General features: G+C 41.4%; 1 protein-coding gene across 8 annotated transcripts in view; it reads right to left on the reverse strand.

Annotated features, from left to right (window-relative positions):
• NUDT3 (nudix hydrolase 3) overlaps nt 1-22463 on the reverse strand; it is a 79188-nt gene that overhangs the window by 46643 nt on the left and 10082 nt on the right. For all 8 annotated transcript variants that reach the window (XM_085870420.1, XM_085870417.1, XM_085870421.1 and 5 more), the window contains exon 2: nt 14271-14381. In XM_085870420.1, coding sequence (XP_085726546.1) covers nt 14271-14381 — 111 coding nt within the window. The remainder of the gene's footprint in view (nt 1-14270; nt 14382-22463) is intronic.

A 22463-nucleotide genomic window follows, 5' to 3' on the forward strand; every position in this document is an offset into this window, starting at 1 on the left:
CTTCATGGTTAGCACCTGAGGTCAAACATATTTGACCCCAAGGTCAAATTTTCAAGTTTTAGGAACCATATCGTGTGGTACCTCAAATTGAACACTTCGATGAGTGCTTTCTAGATATGTCAAGCTTGAGACATTATGACGTCATTTGGTGACGTTATGAGGCAAACGCATATTTTTCATGGTTACTCGAGAACGATTCTCATCGGAATCTCTCATAGGCAGATATTCCTCAAGGAGTCGCTCCTGGTGGATAGCAGCTCTGTTCACCTCAGTGTGACCTTAAAGAAGTCACACGTGGTCACCTTTTGGCAAGATACGGGTCACCCTGCGGGTGACATTGGTTTATTTATATTTTAACTTGACCTTCCAAGTGAAGAAATCACCCATGTTTTTTTTTTTTTTTAATCAAAAATGGGATAATTAGACCAATATTTCAAACATTTCTGGTGCTTTTCACAACTTGCTATTCCCCGCCCCTCAAAAAAGTTGACTTCAGCGAACCGCAGCGTTCATGTCATCTCCAGAACGCGACTCGCAGAGTGGATTGACTAGATGTCGCGCGCCGTATAAAGTACGTACAAATGCATTGTGCACGTGTTTGCTGTCTCACTGATAGTCTTCTGATGAATGAATGTCTAGTTGGTATTGCTACGTCTAAGTTATGAGAAATAAATGACAAGTGGAGGCAAGCTAACAGCACTGTTGTTGTACATGCACTTATACCAAGGCCGTTGGCATGTGAATCACTTTTTAATTAGGGAGCAAGCATAATTCATTTCAGAATTTTCTAATTTAAGACAATACTGGTGATGCAGCATGTTTCTGGTGGCAGAAAAAAAAAATCTATACACCGAGGACAATATGCTCTTTAAAATCTCAACGTTGTCACAAACGTCAACTGCATGCCTGGTAGGGTAGGGTTCGCTTAGGATAATGAACGTCCCTGCTTCTCTGACACATCGACAAAGGTATCCGGTAGGCAACATGCTTTGTAAAGGCACATGAGGAGTATATTTTGTTACTGTACAAGTGGTCAGAATAATACAGTTTGCACCGGCACATAAACGAATACACTCTTTGCAATACTGTAAAGGAATCAATACTGACTGCACATGGTAATTTGCCCAAAATATTACAGCAATTAAAATGTAAAGTACAATTATTAAATATAAATATATACATATAGTGCAAAGATAATGAGCAGACCTGCACAAAGAAATGAAAACTGCAACAGAAAAGAAATCTTCTTGTTGACTTGTGTATACCCTTGCAATGAAGCTTACAAACAAGTAACAATACAGGCATACCCATGCCCACCCAAGATAAAAAAAAAAGAATGACAATAAATGTCCATTTGGATATCTGACAAAATGCCCACTTCACACTTCCTCAAATCCCCGATACTCCTATTACACGGCTTCATAGCTTCGGGACTCTTACGCATTGACTTATACATTGTGTGCATGCTAATACAAGGTAGATGTCAACTCGAGTCTAGACTAGTCTGATAAATCCGTCGTCCGTCCGACTAGGCCGATAAATCTGACGTGCTGTAGCTTTCTTTTATTATTCTCTTTTCTTCATTGTTTTCGACTGGCGCTACATGACGACAGTAGGAATAAAATAAATAAAAATGCAACAGAACGTCAGATTTATCGGACTACTCTAAACAATTGTGACAAGGTGTGTGCTGCACACAAGTTTTCATCGTATCCAGACAGCGAGATTGCTTTGTTTTATGCACGGAGAGACACGGCCGATGACATGGGCTGGCCTTGCTTACAATTCATTCACCGCGGAGAAACATGCCCGCTGCGCTGCGCTGCGCTGCGCTGGTCACGTCACCTCACTAAAATATTTCTGATAGCGAGCAGTATGCAAGTCGAATTTACATTATTGGATAACGAATAGGATTTAGTCAAACCAGTTGCTATTGCCAAGTCTTCCTTCGATGTCTTCCTGATCATCATGAACGCCGGGAATTTCATCGCCATTTTCCTCTGCTTGTCCTGCTTCGAGCTCGAACTGGTAAGGCCGTATTTCATTTCCAGCTGCCTGAACTTCACCTCCCGCGACTACGTTATCCGACAATTCTCCATCTGATTCAGACCAAAATCCTTCATTTCTCTCACACTCACTGTCGCTACCAGACAAATCAAAGTCCATGTCATCCATTATTCAAAACCAAATGTTTGATTTTTTTAAAGCAGAAATGAACGAAGCGTTTGAGTCGACCAATCAAATGTGGAAACACACAGGAAGCTAATACAATCACGTAGACCACGAACTCGAGTAATTTACATGCAGCCTTTGTCGTCCTGGAGATGACGTAATTTGGGTTACCCCCCTTTCAGTAGATTTCGGCAGAATTTTTAGGGGCGTTCCCAAAGTGGTTTGTTTTTTTAATTTTTACATTTTACAGAACGAGTATTGTGAAAAAACATTGTCAGATCTGAAATCACGATGAAAAACTCCTAGAGGACATACATATATATATATATATATATATATATATATATATATATATATATATATATATATATATATATATATATATATATGCAATTTCAGTACTTTTGGGTGTCATGGGACCGTTAAATCCCTGAACCCAGATTCAAAATATTAAATAATTCTGGCTGCCAGACCATGTGGCCGATCAGGTTGAAATTTAAAATGTATATTCCACATGACGAGATTATAATTGTGACGTTTCCATTCAAGAGAAATAATTTAAAGATTTTCGTTTAATCCAATGTGGCTGCCAGACTATGTAACCCAATTATTTGTGAACACCTTGGTATCCCCAAGGCTTGGGGAATATGTAGGTGAAAGAGTTTCCCCTCTGTCAAGCCAGTCTGGAGAAGACGATTTTTAATGGTTTTAGGACAAATCCAATCTGGCTGCCAAACCTTGTGACCTATTACATCACAGGTGGAGAACTTTTTCTTCCTCATGGATAGGCAATCGTATCTGTGAAGTTTTGCCTCGATCTGTTGAGCTATTGGAGAAGATTTTTGAAAGTTTTTTTTATGTTAAAGACAACATGGAACGAAACCATGTGACCAATTAAGTCTTTAATTTTTTTTCCCCCCATACAATTTAGCCAAAGATGACCCTCAAATTTTCATAATGATTGGATAAAGCCTTCGATGTATGCAATTATGATGTCATAACGAAGCCACCGATGACATCAAAAGAACCACTTATTTCCCTTGGGGAGTACTTGACGTGCGCCAACTTTCAATTCTTTCCATAGAGTAGTTTCGGAGATACAGAGGTCCAAAGTTTTTCTCACATGGTTGCCACACCACCTGACCTATGATGTCATAAAAACATACATGAGTCGTCGCACCTTATGATGAAAATTGTGTGTCAATCAGATAAGCCGTTGCAGATAAAACAGAAAATTAGCAAGGACGGACGCACAACGCGAAAACATAATGCCTTCGGCGACTTTGTACATGGAGGCATAAAAACAAATATTTGTCAAATACAGCATTAATTAGAAGCATTTCAATGCATTAAACACAAGTACTGTATTTCATTCAGTGCAGTTACTTTGTATTTTTTTGAAACACCCTGTATATTACAGTCAGGTCAGATTAGATCTGTGACTTGCTACAAGTACCATGTAAACCTGCACTAACCAGTTTAGTGGTTGGGTTGTCGGTGACTAAACAGTCTCCCCCACCAGGTTTCCTGGTGAGGAGGGTGTATGATTATGGACACCAAGCAGGATTAAAAAAATCCTGTCAAAGGGTGGAGGAGCTCCTTGTGAGCCAACAGCCATCCATATATATATAGTGCCCAACTATATCTGCAGACGTCCTCCTGCAGTTGGATTGTTTCTTTATAAGGAGGTTGGTGGCATGATTTGCACTCCGGCCACCGTAAAACATTTAATTCCGCAAAACGTACAAAAAGCACAAATAAATCTGAAAACCCACTCTGTGGGAGTATCTCCTGTGCAGCTGTCGTCTGTAGGGCAGCTCAGCAGATGACGGGATTGGGGCAAGCCTTCGGGGTCCCCAGTCTGATGTTAGGAGTAAAACCATGGGGGTAACCTTCCCAGGTCAAATTGCGGTAGTGCGTGTTGGGGTGGTGCTGAGATGTCGTCCACCAGACAGTGGTCTCCTTGGGTAAAACTGAGGCAGCCCCTTTGGGTGGGCACCTGGAATGTCCTATCCCAAAGAGAGGATGATCACCTGTCTCTGTTATCATCTGAGCTCAAGCATTTGGACATCGGTATTGCAGCACTCTGAGGTTCAGAGACCGGACTGCTGCAAGATCATGGCAGATGGCGACAGCTACTATTGGTCTGGTCCCTCTTATGGTTACCATACTTAAATATACCATCAGAGATGGGGAATCCCCCGCCATTGAATGAAAAAGGTCATACATATCCAGATAATGAGGGAGGTGAATTGGAAACAAGACACCATTTGGTCATCATCTCGAAAATGTTTCCCAGGGGTGAGGAACGTAGTAAGCAAAACTAATTGAAATCAGATAAGCGGTTTTCCATTTATTACAAAAAATTTTTGTCAAGATGGCTGCCCCAGTCGGCCATTTTGGATCCGGCCACGCCCAAAATCAATAGGGTTCTTCCTTTTCAGGTGGTACATGAGTGACCCAAATTTCAAATCGATATGGCGAACAGTTTATGAGTTATCGCACTCACAGCTATAAATGTTGACGCCCGGACGGACGGACAGCCGGACGACCAGGGTGACAATATCCCCCTTACGCCACGCGGCGGGGGATAAAAATCAGAGAATTGTCTGAGGGGGTCAGACACAAGATTGTAGCCAAGCATGGACAATCTCAAAGCTACAAGTCCATCTCCAGAGACCTTGATGTTCCTGTGTCCACCATACGCAATGTTATCAGGAAGTTTAAGGCCCATGGCACTGGAGCCAACCTCCCTGGACGTGGCCGCAAGAGAAAACTTGATCAAAGATTGCAGCAAAGGATCATTTGAATGGTGGAGAAAGCACCTCAATCAACTCCCAAACAGATTCAAGCTGACCTTCAGACACAAGGTATGACAGTTTCAACTTGTACCATTAGTCACCAACTCAAGGAAAGGGGGTTCTATGGTAGGAGACCCAGGAGGACCCCACTGCTAAGAGAGACACAAAAGAAAACCTGACTGGAGTTTGCCAAAACACACCTGAACTAGAGGGGGAGCACTCGGTAGAGTGCAAAACCTCCGCCGCCAATACTGCTGGGTCACTAAAGTGAACCTGATATCCTATTCATTGTAGGTCAAAACGGATCAGACTCTACTGAACCACGATTGAATAAACTAAACTGGATCGTCGCGCATGTAGAAATGCCAAAAAAAAAAAAACGGAATTTTTTTGAAAAAAAAAAAAAGGTGCAAAATTTCTAAGTTTTTTTTTCTCTAACAATTTTTTTTTGGGGGGGGGGTGGAAATCACTTAAAACATGTAGAAATGCAAAAAAAAAAAAAATCAAATATTTTTTCAAAATGGCCGCCATAGCGGCCATATTGGACTTTGGACCAAGTCCAAAATCTAATGGCATGATCCTTGGACCATACCTAATCCCCCACCAAGTTTCATCGAAATCCGTCCAGGAGTTTTTCCGTAATACTGTTCACAAACAAACAAACAAACAAACAAGCAAGCCGGTAGGCGACGAGGGATTCGCTCGGATCGAAGCGCTGGATACGATACTTTTCATTCTGACCGATCCACCGACGAATATTCATTGCCAAGACGTATTGGTTCACATACAATTGTTGCTCTACCTGGCAAGATTTTTCCTATTGCGTATTTTGCCAACTGGCACTCCTCATAAAAAATGACGGTAAATGGACACCCTATTTTTGAAGGACAACCATTTGAAAAATAATCGGTTTGCTGGTTTGTGCTGTGGAGCCTCGCGTTGCAGACACACACACGCACGCGCACGCACGCACACGCACGCACACGCACACGCACACGCACACACACGACCCGATAAACATCTCTCAATGCTCGTTTGACCACACCTCCTGAGCCACACAATATTTTTCATAAGCCATGCCCACTTTCCTACACCACTCCCACTTTAAATAATAAATAATTGGAGGTGGTGTGTGGGTGGGGGAATCGTTTTCGGTAAATAAATAAATAATTGGAGGTGGTGTGTGGGTGGGGGAATCGTTTTCGGTAAATAAAGAAATAATTGGAGGCAGAGTATGGGTCATGGAATCGTTTAGGAAAATAAATAAAGAATTGGAGGCGGCGTGTGGGTGGGGAATCGTTTTCGGTAAATAAATAAATAATTGGAGGTGGTGTGTGGGTCGTGGAATCGTTTTCGGTAAATAAATAATTGAAGGTGGTGTGTGGGTCGTGGAATCGTTTTCAGTAAACAAATAAACATTATATTATTAGAAATCCACAAAGACAGAAATGCCGGTGATTCCATTTATTTTGGATCCTGTTCACTTTGGTCAATAACGTTTGGATCCAGGAGAGATCGAAGGTGGAACGACGGTGTAGCTCCTTACAAACACCGTATACACACCTTAAACGACGGTAAATAGACACCCAATTTTTGAAGGACTACCATTTGAAAAATAAAAACTCAATCAAAAATCGGCTCGAGTAAAATTTTCTAAATATCTCGAAGTGTTTAATTCCGAAGTCTCGCTTCTCTACATTCAAAACTGAAGGACAAGTATTGAAAATACTGTACGCGGGTTTTCGGCCGCTGCACAGCAACGGGTGGTTGCTCGGCAACGAAATTCAAACGCGAACCTTCCCAGACCATATGGCACCTGTTGGCAAAGTTTCATCGAAATCGGTTTTCTGGTTCGTGCTATGGAGCCTCGCGTTGCATACACACACACACACACACACACACACACACACACACACACACACACACACACACACACACACACACACACACACACACACACACACACACACACACACACACACACACACACACACACACACACACACACACACAGAAAACCCGACAATAAGGGATATCTAGCATATATAGTGAATCCAACAAACAAACAGACGGGTGAAAACAGTAACCTCCGTCCATCTTTGATGGCGGAGGTTAACAAGCCAAAATCCTTCTGGGAGAATGTCCTGTGGACAGACGAGACCAAATTAGAGCTTTTTTGGGAAAGCACATAATCTCCATGTTTACAGAAAACAAAATGAAGCCTTCAAAGAAAAGAACACCTTCCCTCCAGTCAAACATGGAGGTGGTTCAGTGATGTTTTGGGGTTGCTGTGCTGCCTCTGGCATGGGGTAGCATGAATTTGTGCATGGCATCATGAAATCAGGAGATTACCAAGGCATTTTGTTGCACAATGTTCAACTCGGTGTCAGAAAGCTGGGTCTCTGTTGAAGGTCATGTGTCTTGCAGCAGGACAATGACCCCAAACACACTTCAAAAAGCACCCAGGAATGGTTCAAGACAAAATGCTGGACTATTCTGAAGTGGCCAGCAATTAATCCAGATCTAAATCCCATTGAACACAGCAGTTGGGAGAAGGTAGCCTTCAAATCTTGGAGAACTGAAGCAGTTTGTACAAGAAGAGTGGGTCAAACTGCCAGTAGAGAGGTGTAGGAAGCTCATTCATGGCGATAGGAAGCGCTTGACTGCAGTTATTTTGTCGAAAGGCTGTGATTCCAAATATTAAGTCTGGGGTGTCAATAATTTTGTCAATGCCATTTATTTTCTGATTTTAAATGATATATTAACTTCTGAATAAAAAACAAAGGTTCTGTAATATTAACAGTGAAATCAAGAATAGTGGAGACCAAATACTTTTATCAGTTTCAACTTATTTTAAGAGAAAATTGTGAGTTATTTGAAAAACATGCAAGGGTGCCAGTACGTTTGGCCATGACTGTGTGTATGTGTGTATGTGTGTATGTGTGTATGTGTGTATGTGTGTATGTGTGTATGTGTGTATGTGTGTATGTGTGTATGTGTGTATGTGTGTATGTGTGTATGTGTGTATGTGTGTATGTGTGTATGTGTGTATGTGTGTATGTGTGTATGTGTGTATGTGTGTGTGTGTGTGTGTGTGTGTGTGTGTGTGTGTGTGTGTGTGTGTGTGTGTGTGTGTGTGTGTGTGTGTGTGTGTGTGTGTGTGTGTGTGTGTGTGTGTGTGTGTGTGTGTGTGTGTGTGTGTGTGTGTGTGTGTGTGTGTGTGTGTGTGTGTGTGTGTGTGTGTGTGTGTGTGTGTGTGTGTGTGTATATATAAAGATATTGAACATCTCCCAACACTGAAAACAGCCATTCTTGGCAGAATTATTTTTTCAACAGTCGAAAGTAACCTTTTAAAGGCAACAAGCATGCATTATCTTTACTGCCTACCAAGCTGAAGATCTGGCTTTACTGTTGAGCAGAGAAATGGATGGAATGCTGTGATAATAATCTTCCTGTCACCCGAGGTTTTCTGAGCCGAAAATGACCAAAAACAGATCTTCCTGCTAATGGAAGATCAAAACAGATGGTCCCACAAGGGGGGGCAGGGCAAATTGTGTATAAGGCAAGCCAAAATGCCAAGCGAGAGAGAGTTGGATGGAGCTGGACTACTGTGGGTGTCTATCTTCTATCTCTCCATGTATACACGTTTGATGTGAATTAAAACTCTTCTCAACCACGATCAGTGTGGACATTGCTCGATCTCAATCAGCCTTGGAACATGATCTCAACATTTGGCATCGTCGGCAAAGGATAAGCAGACCAAGGAGAAAAGCGAACTGCCCTGGTGAGACAAAAGAGAGAGCCGGCCGGCTTAAGATAAAGTAAGAAGAACTGCCTCTTTTCTCGCACTAAGGCATACAAGTTCGCTGCTCTTTGTGATCTGTCCTTATCCTAAAAGAACAAGGGGAGAAGGAGCTTTTGTACACATCAAAAGGAGATACCCCAGGAAGGTTAGGGTCCATTGTGAGGTCGAGGGAAACCCAGGAAGGGGCAACCCAAGAACACCTCAGGGACAGGGACTATTGTGAGGTTGAGGGAAACTCAGGAAGGGGCAACCCAAGAACACCTCAGGGGACAGGGTCCGAACAGAAGATTGAGGGAAGGGAAAGGGTGTGAAAGCTCCTGACCCAACCCAAAGTATTCCGTTGGGAGATTGAGGGCACGGAAGGTGTGCAAGGGAGTGTGAGGGTCCGTGGGAAGGTGTGAAAGATGCCCGACCCAGCCCGAGAACACCCTCAGGCAAAAATACTGACCGGCCCAAGAATACTCTCGGAAGGATCAGGGAAAAGTGGAAGAATAAAGCTATAACGAAATTATGGACCAAGGTCATGTGATCAATTAGAATTATGGTACGAATGATTATATAAAAGTACCCATATGCAGTCCCAAGATGATTCGTTAAGATATGCATATGTGAATAAGCCCAAACCAGACTTGAAGCTTGTAAGATGTGTAAGGAAGAAGCATGACAAATAAATAATGCTGCAAATGTGAAGTAGCAAATAAAGTGTTAAGATTAAAAGAACAAGTTGAGAAAACACAGGGCCCCGCCCATGCAAACTGCAGTGCAGGGGCAGGAGCCAAGGGAATCCATGCGGGTGACTCACTTGCATATGTGAATAACACACCAAGTTTGTATCCGAACCTGGGAGGTATGGGGCTGCTGGCCACAGCTTCTGCCTTCCCGGTTCAATAAATAACTCCGGCGGGACCAGGAGGAGTGCAAGCTCAATCAGTGTACCGACCGTTTAAATAAGGCGAGTTAAGATCAATGAAGGAAAGGGTGTTAGATCTGAGAGGAAATGCAGGAGCAATAAAGGAGTTAATAACGCAGTGGGTTGAGGCACACCGCTGCACACATGGAGACATTGGGGTGTTATGTCAAGCAGTATTGTCCCCATATGTGTGGAAAAAGGCAAAGCAAGGTGCTGAATGGACAGCAGACGAACCAGCAGGATGCACCGACGCAGATCGGCAAGTTAAGCGACAGCGCCTGTATGATGAGGTTGAGAAAGTGTTGCGACCGGCAGCACTAGATTGGGATAACATTTATGAAACTAGAACGGGCACTCAAAGAGCACATACCTTCGCCGCCACTACTTTTTTGTTCTTGGTATGAGTGTGGGGAACTGGTTTCATATGAATGGTCTTATGACACAAACCACATATCTATAATGTCATGACCCCCCCGACTTTCGGGGGCTACGGACTAAACAACAATCAACTCACGTCGTTTTGGCGAGTCTTCACTCGCAAGCTCGGTGAATACAACGTTTCAACAAGAGAAGGTAATCTCGTTTGATGCTGGTTTCATGCAAATCGAATAAGAATTGACTGAGTTATGCCGAAAACCGCATATTTTTCAAGGGCGTGACCCCCCCCCCGACATTTTACCCCAACCGGTGACATGTGTTGTGACATCATAGTGTCACAAGATTGGGCATTAAATTCTGAACATTTTGGTGCTGGGTTCATGTAAAGCGGACAAGAATTGACCGCGTTATGACAAAAACCGCATATTTTTCAAAGTCGTGACCCCCCTGACCTTTGACCCCTAACCGGTAACAAGAGTATGGGCGTCATTGTGTCATATTGCATATCACAAGATGAGGCGTTGAATTCTGAATATTTGGGCGTTAGTTGCATGCAAATTGAATAGAAATTGACCGTGTTATCGTAAAAAGACGATTTTGACCTTTTCCTTTGACCCGAACGATCCCAAAATCTAAATTGAATGCTTCCTGGCTAATAACCAATCATCCCACCAAATTTCATGCAATTCGGTTTAATACTTTTTGAGTTATACGAATCACAAGATTACAAATAAATAAATACACGCCAACGAAAACATAACCTTTCGCAGAATGCGAAGGTAACAAAGCAACGTCAAGGGGAACGGGCGTCCGAATTCATGGATAGATTAGTGCAGACATTCTTACAATATGGGGGTTTTCAAGTTGAAGAAGACATACCGCAGCGAACGATGACTAACTTCGTAATGGATGCCCCACTATGTCTTGAAGGAATATGTGCGCTTTGCCTGAAGGGTAAAGGGTGGGGGTCGTGTTCCCAAGCCAACGACATGCCCTGGGTTTTGTACAAACCAACTCGGAAACGAGTAACAACTTAAATTGAGAATTATTTAATTAATCGCGGTTGGAAATAAAAAGCAATTTGATGCGAGGTGTTCATAAAGAGTCAAAGAGTTTTGAAAGGTGTCTAAATTCATTTGTATACATTTTAATGTGAGAGTCGGTGTGTGTCGAGCGCATACGCAGTTTTGTTGTGGATACAGAGTGGGGAGATCGTTGAATTGTAATATCCTGTTTGAAAAGTATTTTAATATGAATGAGCTTCAAACGATTTTGATTTGCCGGTTCGTCGGACTGCGTGGGGTTTGCCTGAAGAGGGGGAGACTGGCTTTGCAAGAGAATTTTTTTTTTTAAACCGAGTGAAGCATGGAAATTATCAGCACAGTCGGTTGCATCATTATTGTCAGGATCTGAGTTTTAGTCGATCATGGTATGGATTTGTGGTTGAATGTGAAGTAAGCCGTGTGTGGAGCTCTTGGATGTTCGAGGGGAGGGCCACCCGGTGGGGGGAAGCACGAAGCACGAGTGGAGTTAACATCTGGGCCGTGTTGAAATCGGCCGCGTCGAGAGTACTGTGTAAATTTGCGAAGCCGTTCATCCTGGCCTTACAAATTTACAAGTGCATGTGTGCAAATGATCACGTGTGACAAATTTGCATACATAATATATAGATGTTATACCACCACATTAACGTGCGTTGTCCCTCGGATGGACGTTAAATTGGTTGTTCCATCTGCGAGCACGTAAATGGTGGGGGAAGAAGTGTTCAGATCATGGGTAATGGAAGTGTTTGGTGGATGGGGAACATAGATATTCCACATATTGATCGTTGGCCTTATGATATTCAGTGTTATTGTCATCATGGCATGCATAAAAGTAATGATCGGTGTGTGTGAGGAAATTTACCACAGTGACGACAATGGTGGTGCGTGAAGTTTCCCTGGACCAACCATCTCTGAAGACCCAGAAAACCCAGAAAATGAACAGAGTTTTAAATTTAGTCGAGACACCGTGATGGTGGTATTATTTTTTTGGGAAATATGAAAGTACAGACACTAGTGCTTTTGGGATTGACAAAAACTTTTTTAGGAATTCCTTGTCGTTCATAAAGAACCCACTGCTCAAACTCACATTGGATGAGTGTCTCGAATTGCTTGTGCCAATGGAGAGGAGGGGAAGAAATACTATCTAAACATTACCTTGTTGGCAAATATTGGGATTTTGTACTTTATTTTTACTCTGGCTTGCAGTTAGTAAAAAATTATATTCTTATTTGTTGTTCATAAAGAACGCAGTAGTTAGCCAAATTATATTCTTACTTGTTAATAAAGAACACAGTAGTTAGCTAAAATATATTCTTACTTGTTGTTCACAAAGAACACTGTAGTTAGTTAAAATATATTTTTGTCTATTGTGCATCAAGAACCTTGTGTGAGTGGCTTTAGAAAGTAACTCTGCTTCCTCATAACCTATGCTTAATTTAGAATTGCTGAAATGTATCCACTATTCTACAGAGGGGTTGGGTGTCGGTGGGCCGGTTGGGAGGTAGGTAGGGGTCTCTTCCAGGCTAGGAGGTGCAGGATCAACCTCCGAACCGTCATGGGCCACTTGGAGTTGACCATAAGAGTGGACCACCTTTAAAGAAGACTGCTGCCTGCTGTCCTGCCGATCCATGGATGCTCCATCTCTCAAAATTATTGTGCAGGTGTTTTGTTTCTTTTACACAAATGTTTCAAAGCAACAGAGGAGCGATTGTGGAGATATTGCACATCTCCCAACACTGAAAACAGCCATTCTTGGCAGAATTACTTTTCAACAGTGGAAAGTAACCTTTTAAAGGCCACAAGCATTCATTGTCTTTACTGCCTACCAAGCTGAAGATCTGGCTTTACTGTTGAGCAGAGAAATGGATGGAATGCTGTGATAATAATCTTCCTGTCAACCTAGGATTTCTAAGCCGAAAATGACCAAAAACAGATCTTCCTGTTAATGGAAGATCAAAACAGATGGTCCCACAAGGGAGGCAGGGCAAATTGTATCCAAGGTAAGCCAAAATGCCAAGCGAGAGAGAGTTGGATGGAGCTGGACTACTGTGGGTGTCTATCTTCTATCTCTCCATGTATACATGTTTGATGTGAATTAAAACTCTTCTCAACCACGATCAGTGTGGACATTGCTCGATCTCAACATATATATGTATGCACATACATACATTTCTAAGATTGGGGCGGTTGGGATTACACATTTTTAAAGAAGGTGGCGCTTCGAACCAAAAGTAAACTAGATCTACTCCACAACACATGCACAAGACATTCTGACACCACAATGACAACAGACTGTAAATCAGAAGTCAGAACCCAACACGTATAAATAAAAAGGAACTGAGCACAAGTTTATCTGATATTGGCCTGAGGAAGCCTGCTGTGAAGCAGGTGAAACATCACCCGAGACCGGGTCTGCTCTTGTTTATTGCTCAAACTAGCAGAGTAGATCGTTTACTTTTGGTTGGAAGCGACTTCTTCATCTTTAAAAAAAAAAAAAAATATATATATATATATATATATATATATATATATATATATATATATATATATATATATATATATATATATATATATATATATATATATATATATATATATATATAAATAACACACAAACAAAATAGTGGAATTTGTTAAAGAAATCTGGGAGATGGTTTTGGTCACAAATACACACAACATACATCACCATATACATTTACTCCATTATAACAAGATTTCAGTGATGCATGCTGCTTGTTAAACATGATGATTAATGAAAAGAGGTCATTTCCAGAATGTGAACAAAGTTCAATACTGTATCATTTGAATTGATAAAGATCAATGACAAAAGCTGTTCCACACTGAAAATGTATGCACAAAGCTATCAACCACCAACATCCAAATTTTGCTGTGGAAATAGTTAAGAACTTAAAAATGAACAATACAAAGCAATCAAAGTACATCTGGAAAAGAACCAAAAAAAAACTGTCTTCATACCATCCCTGGAACTTCTGACAATTCTTTTTTATCTGCAAGTATTTTGGAGACTACACACTAATCCTCAATGGCAGAATGTATAAATTCTGGAGGCTCTGGCTGCACAACTTCCAAACATTTCCATTACCAAATATACCTGCAACTTCTCATATGCAATGAGGAACAACTACAAAATCAGCACTTACCTCCTCCAGCACTTCCCTGACTGCTGCCACCCCAGGCTCCTCCGTCGGCTCCAAACCTCCTCCAGGAACGATCCACTTATCAGGACAACGCTTTGTGCTCACAAGGAGGACCTTGAGTGGAGGGGAAAGTGGGCAGGAGAAGGGACTGGGTCAGGGTTTGCACCAAGAGTGCTTGGGTGGATGGAAAGTGGGTGGGAGGACATTGCAAAACTGTTAGCCAACTTTATGGCTAATCTAACTACTACAACGACATGTTGATGTGAAGAGGTTGGTTCAGTGTCAATTTATGCAGTTGTATTATGAAGCATTATTTGTACTAGCAGAGTACCTAGCCAATGAGCGATCTTATTCCAAGCATGCAACACATTCTTCTGACACGTCCCATTATTTGGGAAGTGTATAAGCAACAGACCACTGCCTCGATCACTCCAAAAAGTAAAAATAACGGATTACATATATGAAGCAAAAACATGCGTATGCTAATGTGCATATATATATATATATATATATATATATATATATATATATATATATATATATATATATATATATATATATATATATATATATATACATATACATATACATATATACACACACAAGGTAGCTGGAAAATTACTTTACCCCTGATAAATTTCTCGCACTTCCCACCGCCCTCGCCCGCTATGGTATGCGGAAACACCGACTCAGAAGAATGATGGAGCACATGCAGATACAATGACAAATTAATTATTGTAAGTACTGCAAAATAAAACCTGTATATTAAAAGAGTTTAAGAACAATGCTTCACTGGAAAGGGGTAGAGTGACTTTAAGGCCACCCTGTGTGGATATATATATATATATATAGTAGACGAGGCGTAAGTCGGCAGCGTGTAACTCGTCACTTCGCCTAAGTCGGCAGCGTCAAAAAGTCCCGAATTTATCTAATGTTAAATCCTTTGAATAAAGTCTGTAAGTCGTCATCTCTAAGTCGTCACTTTGTCTAGGTCGTCAGATGTTGTCCGTTCCCACGTAATGGAAACTCAAGCAAATTACCACGCCTAACTCATCACACGGAACTTCTACCTCGTGAGAAGCCCGATTTCATGGAATTATGATGCACGCTCATTGGTGTACACCGCCAGTGATAGGCTATTTATAACTGCGCTGCGTTCAGCTCAGTCAGCGCGCCGTCCCACATGCATCTGAAGAGGTAGACAAGCTGTGCAATGCAGTCTCTGGCGAAGGAGTAAAGGATCGATCGAGCTGAGTGTTGAAGTCTGATCATGGTTTTATATTGGCTTGTTTTGTACATGACCACGCTCACTTTCACATAGGTATTGAGTGGGAGTCATCACGATGACTGCGTGTAATGTAATTTGTCAATGGTATACGAGTTTTCATTCCATATGAAAACTCATTCTACATTCATTCCAATGAATGAATTCTAAGCCATTCATTCCACATTTGTCGATGGTCATATACCATCAACGATGGTATACGAGTTGTCTTACAGTTGTTCATTATCTTTACTTTTGATAAAGTGATTCATGAATTCCATCTTTGCTTGATCACTTTCTAACTCACAAATGAACCCACACCTATGTCCCGAGGATTGTGTTTCCCTTTTGGTACAAGAGCCGGCTTAGAGATTGTTGCGCCCTCTCACACGTACGTGTCCAGGCCACACACGAGACTTCATCCTTCACCCCACAGTCATCATAAATGTTTGCATACGTGTAAGTCGTCACATGTCTAAGTCGTCACTTTTTTCTCGGCCCCGATGGTGACGCCTTACGCCTCGTCTACTGTATGTATATATGTATGCATGTATATATATATATATATATATATATATATATATATATATAAATATATATATATATATATATATATATATATATAAATATATAATACATCGTGGTTACATAGTTCAGATAATTCCAAGAGTACCCCCCCCCCCCCCCGCAAAAGGAAGAACATTACATGCAAAGTTGGAGTATTTTTTTTTTTTTTCAAAACATGATGGAATCAAATGAAACTTCCACAGGCACAACTTCAGGATTAATCCCTAAAAAAATTCAGCTTCCTCAGTCAAATCCTCTTGGAAGAGTAGATGAAAAATACAACAGACATGCAACATACTGTTGCGATTATGGAAGCGGACCCCGGGGTGGAGCATTCAACACAAAAAGGATTCCCTAAAATTAGATATTTCATGAGTAAAATGCACTTTGTCAGGTACCTTCTCCTCATGTCAGAGATGGGGAAAATGCATTGTGAGTATTGGCATATTCTGTCCCCACTGTGATATCCCACCTTCAAGAGATTTCCCACTTTCCCACCATCCATATGCCTCACCCTTCCTCCCCCCACCACCACCTCTCCAACCCAGTACATTCCTGTAAAGCCTCTTCATTTAAATCCATTTCAAATACCTTCCGTCCTCAAACTCTTTCGCCATCCAATACCGCCCCCCCCACTCCCTCCACACCTTTCCATGCCACAAACACATAAACGCCAATCAGGGCTGATACTAGTGCTGCCAGTTCCGTCACCAAGTGAGGAAGTGCCTGCATGTGTAACACTACTGTAGGTAACGCTAATGCTGTGCTCTCGGCCACACGAGCGCAGTGGAGCAGACCCGCTGGACCAATGGAGACGCAACATGAGCCTTTGCCACACCTTGCTCCAGGCTCAATAATAGTCTGAGTGGGCAAATGAGCCGCTGCCGTTGTGGTCTACCGAACCATGGACTATCGGGAAAACCTGTCGATCCATCTGGACGAGTTGTGCCGACACCACGCTGACCAAAGGGTTCCGACGGAAAACACAGCACGTGGTCTTTGTGAGTGGCAGCTCTTGCAACACATACACAAGACATTGACACCGCAACAACATACGCACCGCATTTCCCCCACCTTCTCTTCCCTCCCGATTATTTTTTTTTGTATACCAAGTCGAGGCTCATGCAAGAGAGAATACACAGAAACATATCAAGGCAGGACACAAGAGGGGTGGCAGTGGGAAGCACAAAATAATGGGGAAGAAAGACAATAGGATATCTGTGAAAGGGAGAGAGATGGGGTGGGGTACACAGGGTAAACTAGAGGGGGAGCACTCGGTGGATTGCAAAACCTCCGCCACCAATACTGCTTGGTCACTCAAGTGAACCTGATATCCTATTCATTCAATTTGACGTCAACAGTGCTCACAGAGTTATAGTTTGCAACTTTGCCTTTTACTTTTAACTTTTACATACTCAATTCATTCGTCATTACTAGATTCCTCGAGACAGAAATTGATTTTACGTGGGTATATCCACCTGAAGTTCTAAAATCAGCCGCAATTAGAATTTTGGCATGTTTTTTTGTTGGAAATCACTTATAACATGTAGAAATGCAAAAAAAAAAGAAATCAAAATTTTGTTGAAACAAACAAAACAAACAAACAAACAAACAGAAAGGGGTGAAAACAGTAACCTCCATCCATCTTCAATGGCAGAGGTTAACAAGATGTATACGACAGGGACTTTCAGGAAGGACAGCAGGGAATTTGAAGGAGGTGGGTTTGGGGTGGATAAGAGATGGTGATGAACAGCTGTTTTGAAGACCTGGAGGGAAGAGTGAGATTGAAGAGAGTGTGGGAGTTTGTACCAAAAGCGGGGAAAAAATGAGGAATGAAAGTGTGAAGGTGTACAGTGATTCTTGATTTTGGTAGTTTTGCCAGAAGAGGGTTGCTGGTCAACCTTGAACACCCTGAGGAAATATAGGGGGTGGGGTCAGTTCATAGACAGAGCAGGGGGGCAAGGCCGGAGAAGAGACGGTAGTAGACAGAAGGATCGGTTTTTGCACCTTTTTATGCAGAGCGGTAATGTTAGCTGATTTCCAAGCAGATGGCAGATAATCTTGAGCAAATGAGAGGGTGAATAGAACAGAGAGAGGGTGAGCAAGAGCAGAACAGGTTTTTAGGACATGTGGGCTGATGCAGTCTGGACCGGATGCAGAATCTGAGTCAGTTTGACAGCAAACTCTCCACCTTCCTTGTCAGGAGAAAAGGAGACATAGTCCAGGAACAGCTTTGGGACGAACACAAGCTCACCTGCTTGGGTGGGGTAAGTGAGAGGCCGCAATCGTCATTCTTTCCTGGTATGATTGTGTGGCACGCCCATCTGTCCTTAGATAATTAAAAGTGTGTAAGGGGATCTGCGCTCGGGGTAAGACTGTTCCCACCTTTCAGCTTTTAAATATGTTGAACGTTGGTAAACCATTTCAAACCTTCCCGGTTGTCTTCGTCTTCATCGATTTGGCATAGTGTGTAAGTAATAAATAAACAGGAAGCTGTGCCCCACTTATTACCTCCGCCACAGAAGGTGCAGGAGGTTATGTTTTCACCCCTTTCTGTCTGTTTGTTTGTGTGTTGGATATCTAAAAAAAGTGGTGGACAGATCTGAATGAAATTTTGTGCACAGGTTCGATGTGTGACAAGAACGAATTGATTAGATTTTGGTGAAGATCCGCATCCGGATCCGACTACCAGAATATTTTAAGTGATTCTTCACCATTGAGAGGACAGACTAAACCGATATATAGCATGATATCTCAAAAAGTTGTGGACGGATTTGGTTGAAACTTGGTGGACAGGTTGGGTGTGTAGCAAAGACGAATTTTTTCGATTTTGTTGAAGATCCAAATCTGGATCTGGATACGAGAATTATTTAATATTAAAAGTGATTCTTCACCATTGAGAGATTGAGCCAAAAAACGATATAGTACTGAGACAGAGAGACAATAATATTGTAAAATCTTTCAAAAATGTATTGGACCCGATATGTTGTCGTGGATCAGGCATTACGTGGCGAAGGTATGCGCTCTACCGAGTGCCCTTTTAATTATTTATGTAACACACCAGTTCACAAACATCACACAAAATACACTGCACAAAACAACACAAACACCACAACAAAGCACAAGTCCTGGTGAGGTGCTGCAATCTCCGATTGCTCTTTTTCTTAATGTTATTTGTTTGTGATGTTACAGTAGATAACCAATGCAGCCACCTATTGTTTCGCTTCGCCATACCACAATAAGTAGACAAGGTGGGACGGTGAGGGTGCAGTCTCCAGTTGAGGAAACAAGATCACCAGATAAAATAACATGACACTAGGCATGGGGACCCTGCTAGATTTAGTTGCACCAACCGGCATCCACAGTTGCTTGGCAACCCTTCGGGCCATGGAGTTATTCAAGGCTCGTCGGCTTCAGATTCGAAGGTCAAGGAAGCGGGTCTGAGAAACCCCCTCATGAAAGCCCCACACCCCCCCCCCCCCCCACAATCGACACACAGAAACCATAACAATACTTTGCCTCTATTAGAGAGCAGAAGTGCCCATTTTCAACTTGACTACAAAAAACAATTTTCAGCACTTCATGCAGCCCCCCCCCACCCCCCAACATCCACAATCGATTCTGCAAATGTGATTAATTATTTCCCATTCTCACTCAATTTAATCAACAAGAATGAACTACACTGTCACACAGCCCAGCAAGAGATTCCACAAGAAGATTAGGACACAGTGGAGTGCATACCTCCATCACGTAATGTCTGATCCACGAGAACATATCGGGCCCACAACATTTTTGAAATATCGTGCGATATATCGTTTTGGGCCCTCTCTCTCAATGGTGAAGAATGGTGAACCACTTAAAATATTCTAGTTGCTAGATCTAGATCAGGATCTTCAACAAAATCTAATCAGTTCGTCCTTATCACACACCCAACCTGGCCACAAAATTTATTCTAGATCCATCCACAACTTTTTGACATATCCTGCACACAAACAAACTAACAGACAGACAAAAAGGGGTCAAAACATAACCTCCTTCACCTTCGGTGGCAGAAGTAACGATAACGGCACTCAGTAAAGAGCATCCCTCCGCCAAGCTGAACAGTTTGCGTTTTAGATCCCATTGATTATATGATAGGCCGGATCTGCATCCGGACACTCAACAAAATCTAATTGGCTTGTACTCGTCACCTACACAACTAATCCAAGTTTTGTCATAATCTGTCCATAACTTTTTGAGATATTGTGCCACGTATCGGTTTTAGCACCCCATCACTCAATGGTGAAGAATCACTTTAAAAAAAATACTCAGATCCAAATCCATATGTTCACCAAAATCGAATAAATTCGTCCTTACCACATACCTAACCTCTCTTCAAGTTTTGTCCGAATCTGTTAAGAACTTTGGTATATCCTTACAAACAGACAGATGAGAAACCCTAACCTCTGTCCACCTATGGTGCTGGCAGTATTGGTCCACCAATGGTGGAGGACAAATTAAGAAAAACAAACAAAAAAAAAAAAACACAACAAACAATTTGCCTCATAGATCCAGGAAAAGTGATCACCCTAAAGTAAAAACAGGTTGCAGTGTGATTAATGGGTCCCCACTTGCCAAATAACGGCTCTCACATGAGCGTTATTTCTGGCAAGGAGTACGGATAGCACAAGCCCATTGCCTGCTTCACTTTCCAGATACCAGGCAAACGAAAATACCTCACCCATAATTAGAGTTCAAAATAAGGTGTGTGTTGTGAGAAGAGCGAACCAAATTCAATTTCAAGCTTATTAAACGAGGTATTACCTCCGCCACTGAAGGTGGATCGAGCTGTGACATTTTCACCCCTGTTTGTGAGCAGACATCGCAAAAACTTATAGTTGGAATCAGATGAAATTTGGTGGACCGGTTGGGTGTGTGACAAGGACGAATTTAATAGATATTGGTGAAGATCGAGGTCTGAGAATTTTAAGTTATTCAAGCACTCTTGAGAGATGGGGCAAAAAAAAAATTATTTTAAACATATATATATATATATATATATATATATATATATATATATATATATATATATATATATATATATATATATGATATTTGAAAAAGTTATGGATGAACTTGGACGAAACTTGGTGGCTGATTTGGTTAGGTGACAACAAGGCGATAAGATTTTGATCAAGGTCCGGATGCAGTTCCAGCCTTTCAATGGGATACAAAACATCAACTGTTCTGGCTGGCGGAGATGTGCGCTCTACTGAGTACCGCTCTAGTTTCTCTTGTAATTGTATTATATAATTACCATATCATTCTCCACCCAGTTCAAACACAAGTTAAGCAAACACTGCTTGGGGTTTACCGCTTGGAAAAAGTTACACTGTTTAGGCCTTGTTGCAAAAGTCAAGGTGGCATTCCCTAGCCAAGCAGAGAATACAAGGAACATGGCAGAGCCTCAAGATACCGTGCCTTGGGACAATACAGAACGCGGTATTGAATGACTGCTCAGTTCGGCTATGCACAGTAACACCATCCCCCCCCCCCCCACCAAACGTCTGTTCCCCTGCACTTTAGAACCAAAATGTCGAGTCTGATCTGCACACAGTGCATTTCTACTGGAACAGAGCACAGCAACTAACGAGAATAGCACACACCTCCGCCAAGCTGAACAGTTTACATTTTGGATCCAGACCTGAACTAGAACAATCACTGAAGGCTAAGCGCATGTAAGTGGTTACCACCGTTTCAAAAATGTCAAAAAATGAAGTTTGTTCCATTGCCTTCTCACTACATTTTCCTGAAAATGTAAGTCTAACTGAGTTCAGAACAAAAATCCGCATAGCATATATATATATATATATATATATATATATATATATATATATATATATATATATATATATATATATATATATATATATATATATATATATATATATATATATATATATATATATATATACACACACACCGAAATATGATACTTTGAAGAAGGGGTACCTATTCTGATGATTTTTGTGAGTTTTCAATGAAATTACCTAATTTTTCTTTTTTGGCAAAATAAATGAAGGTCAGAGTATGTAACTTATTCTAGCAACTAATCTAATAATCAAAATACCAATTTCTGGAATTATTAAGAAATGATACATACCTTTTTTATTACTGCTCTATTCAGTGACTGTCAGATGCTGAAAAGCACTAAAAGAGAAGATTTATCGAACAAATTCTTGGGCATAAATTTTCAATTCAATAAATTCTGGGAGTAACAAAAAGCTCTCTAAATTCTCCAAAACTGTTTTAACTGCCTTCTAAATTAATAAAATATTACTTAAATACCTGGAAAAAAATTAAGAAAATTCATTTTTAAATCAAAT

The sequence above is a fragment of the Eptatretus burgeri genome, chromosome 2 (genome assembly GCF_056783735.1).
Source record: "Eptatretus burgeri isolate ZD-2024b chromosome 2, Ebu_testis_v1, whole genome shotgun sequence".
NCBI classification, from domain to species: domain Eukaryota; kingdom Metazoa; phylum Chordata; class Myxini; order Myxiniformes; family Myxinidae; genus Eptatretus; species Eptatretus burgeri.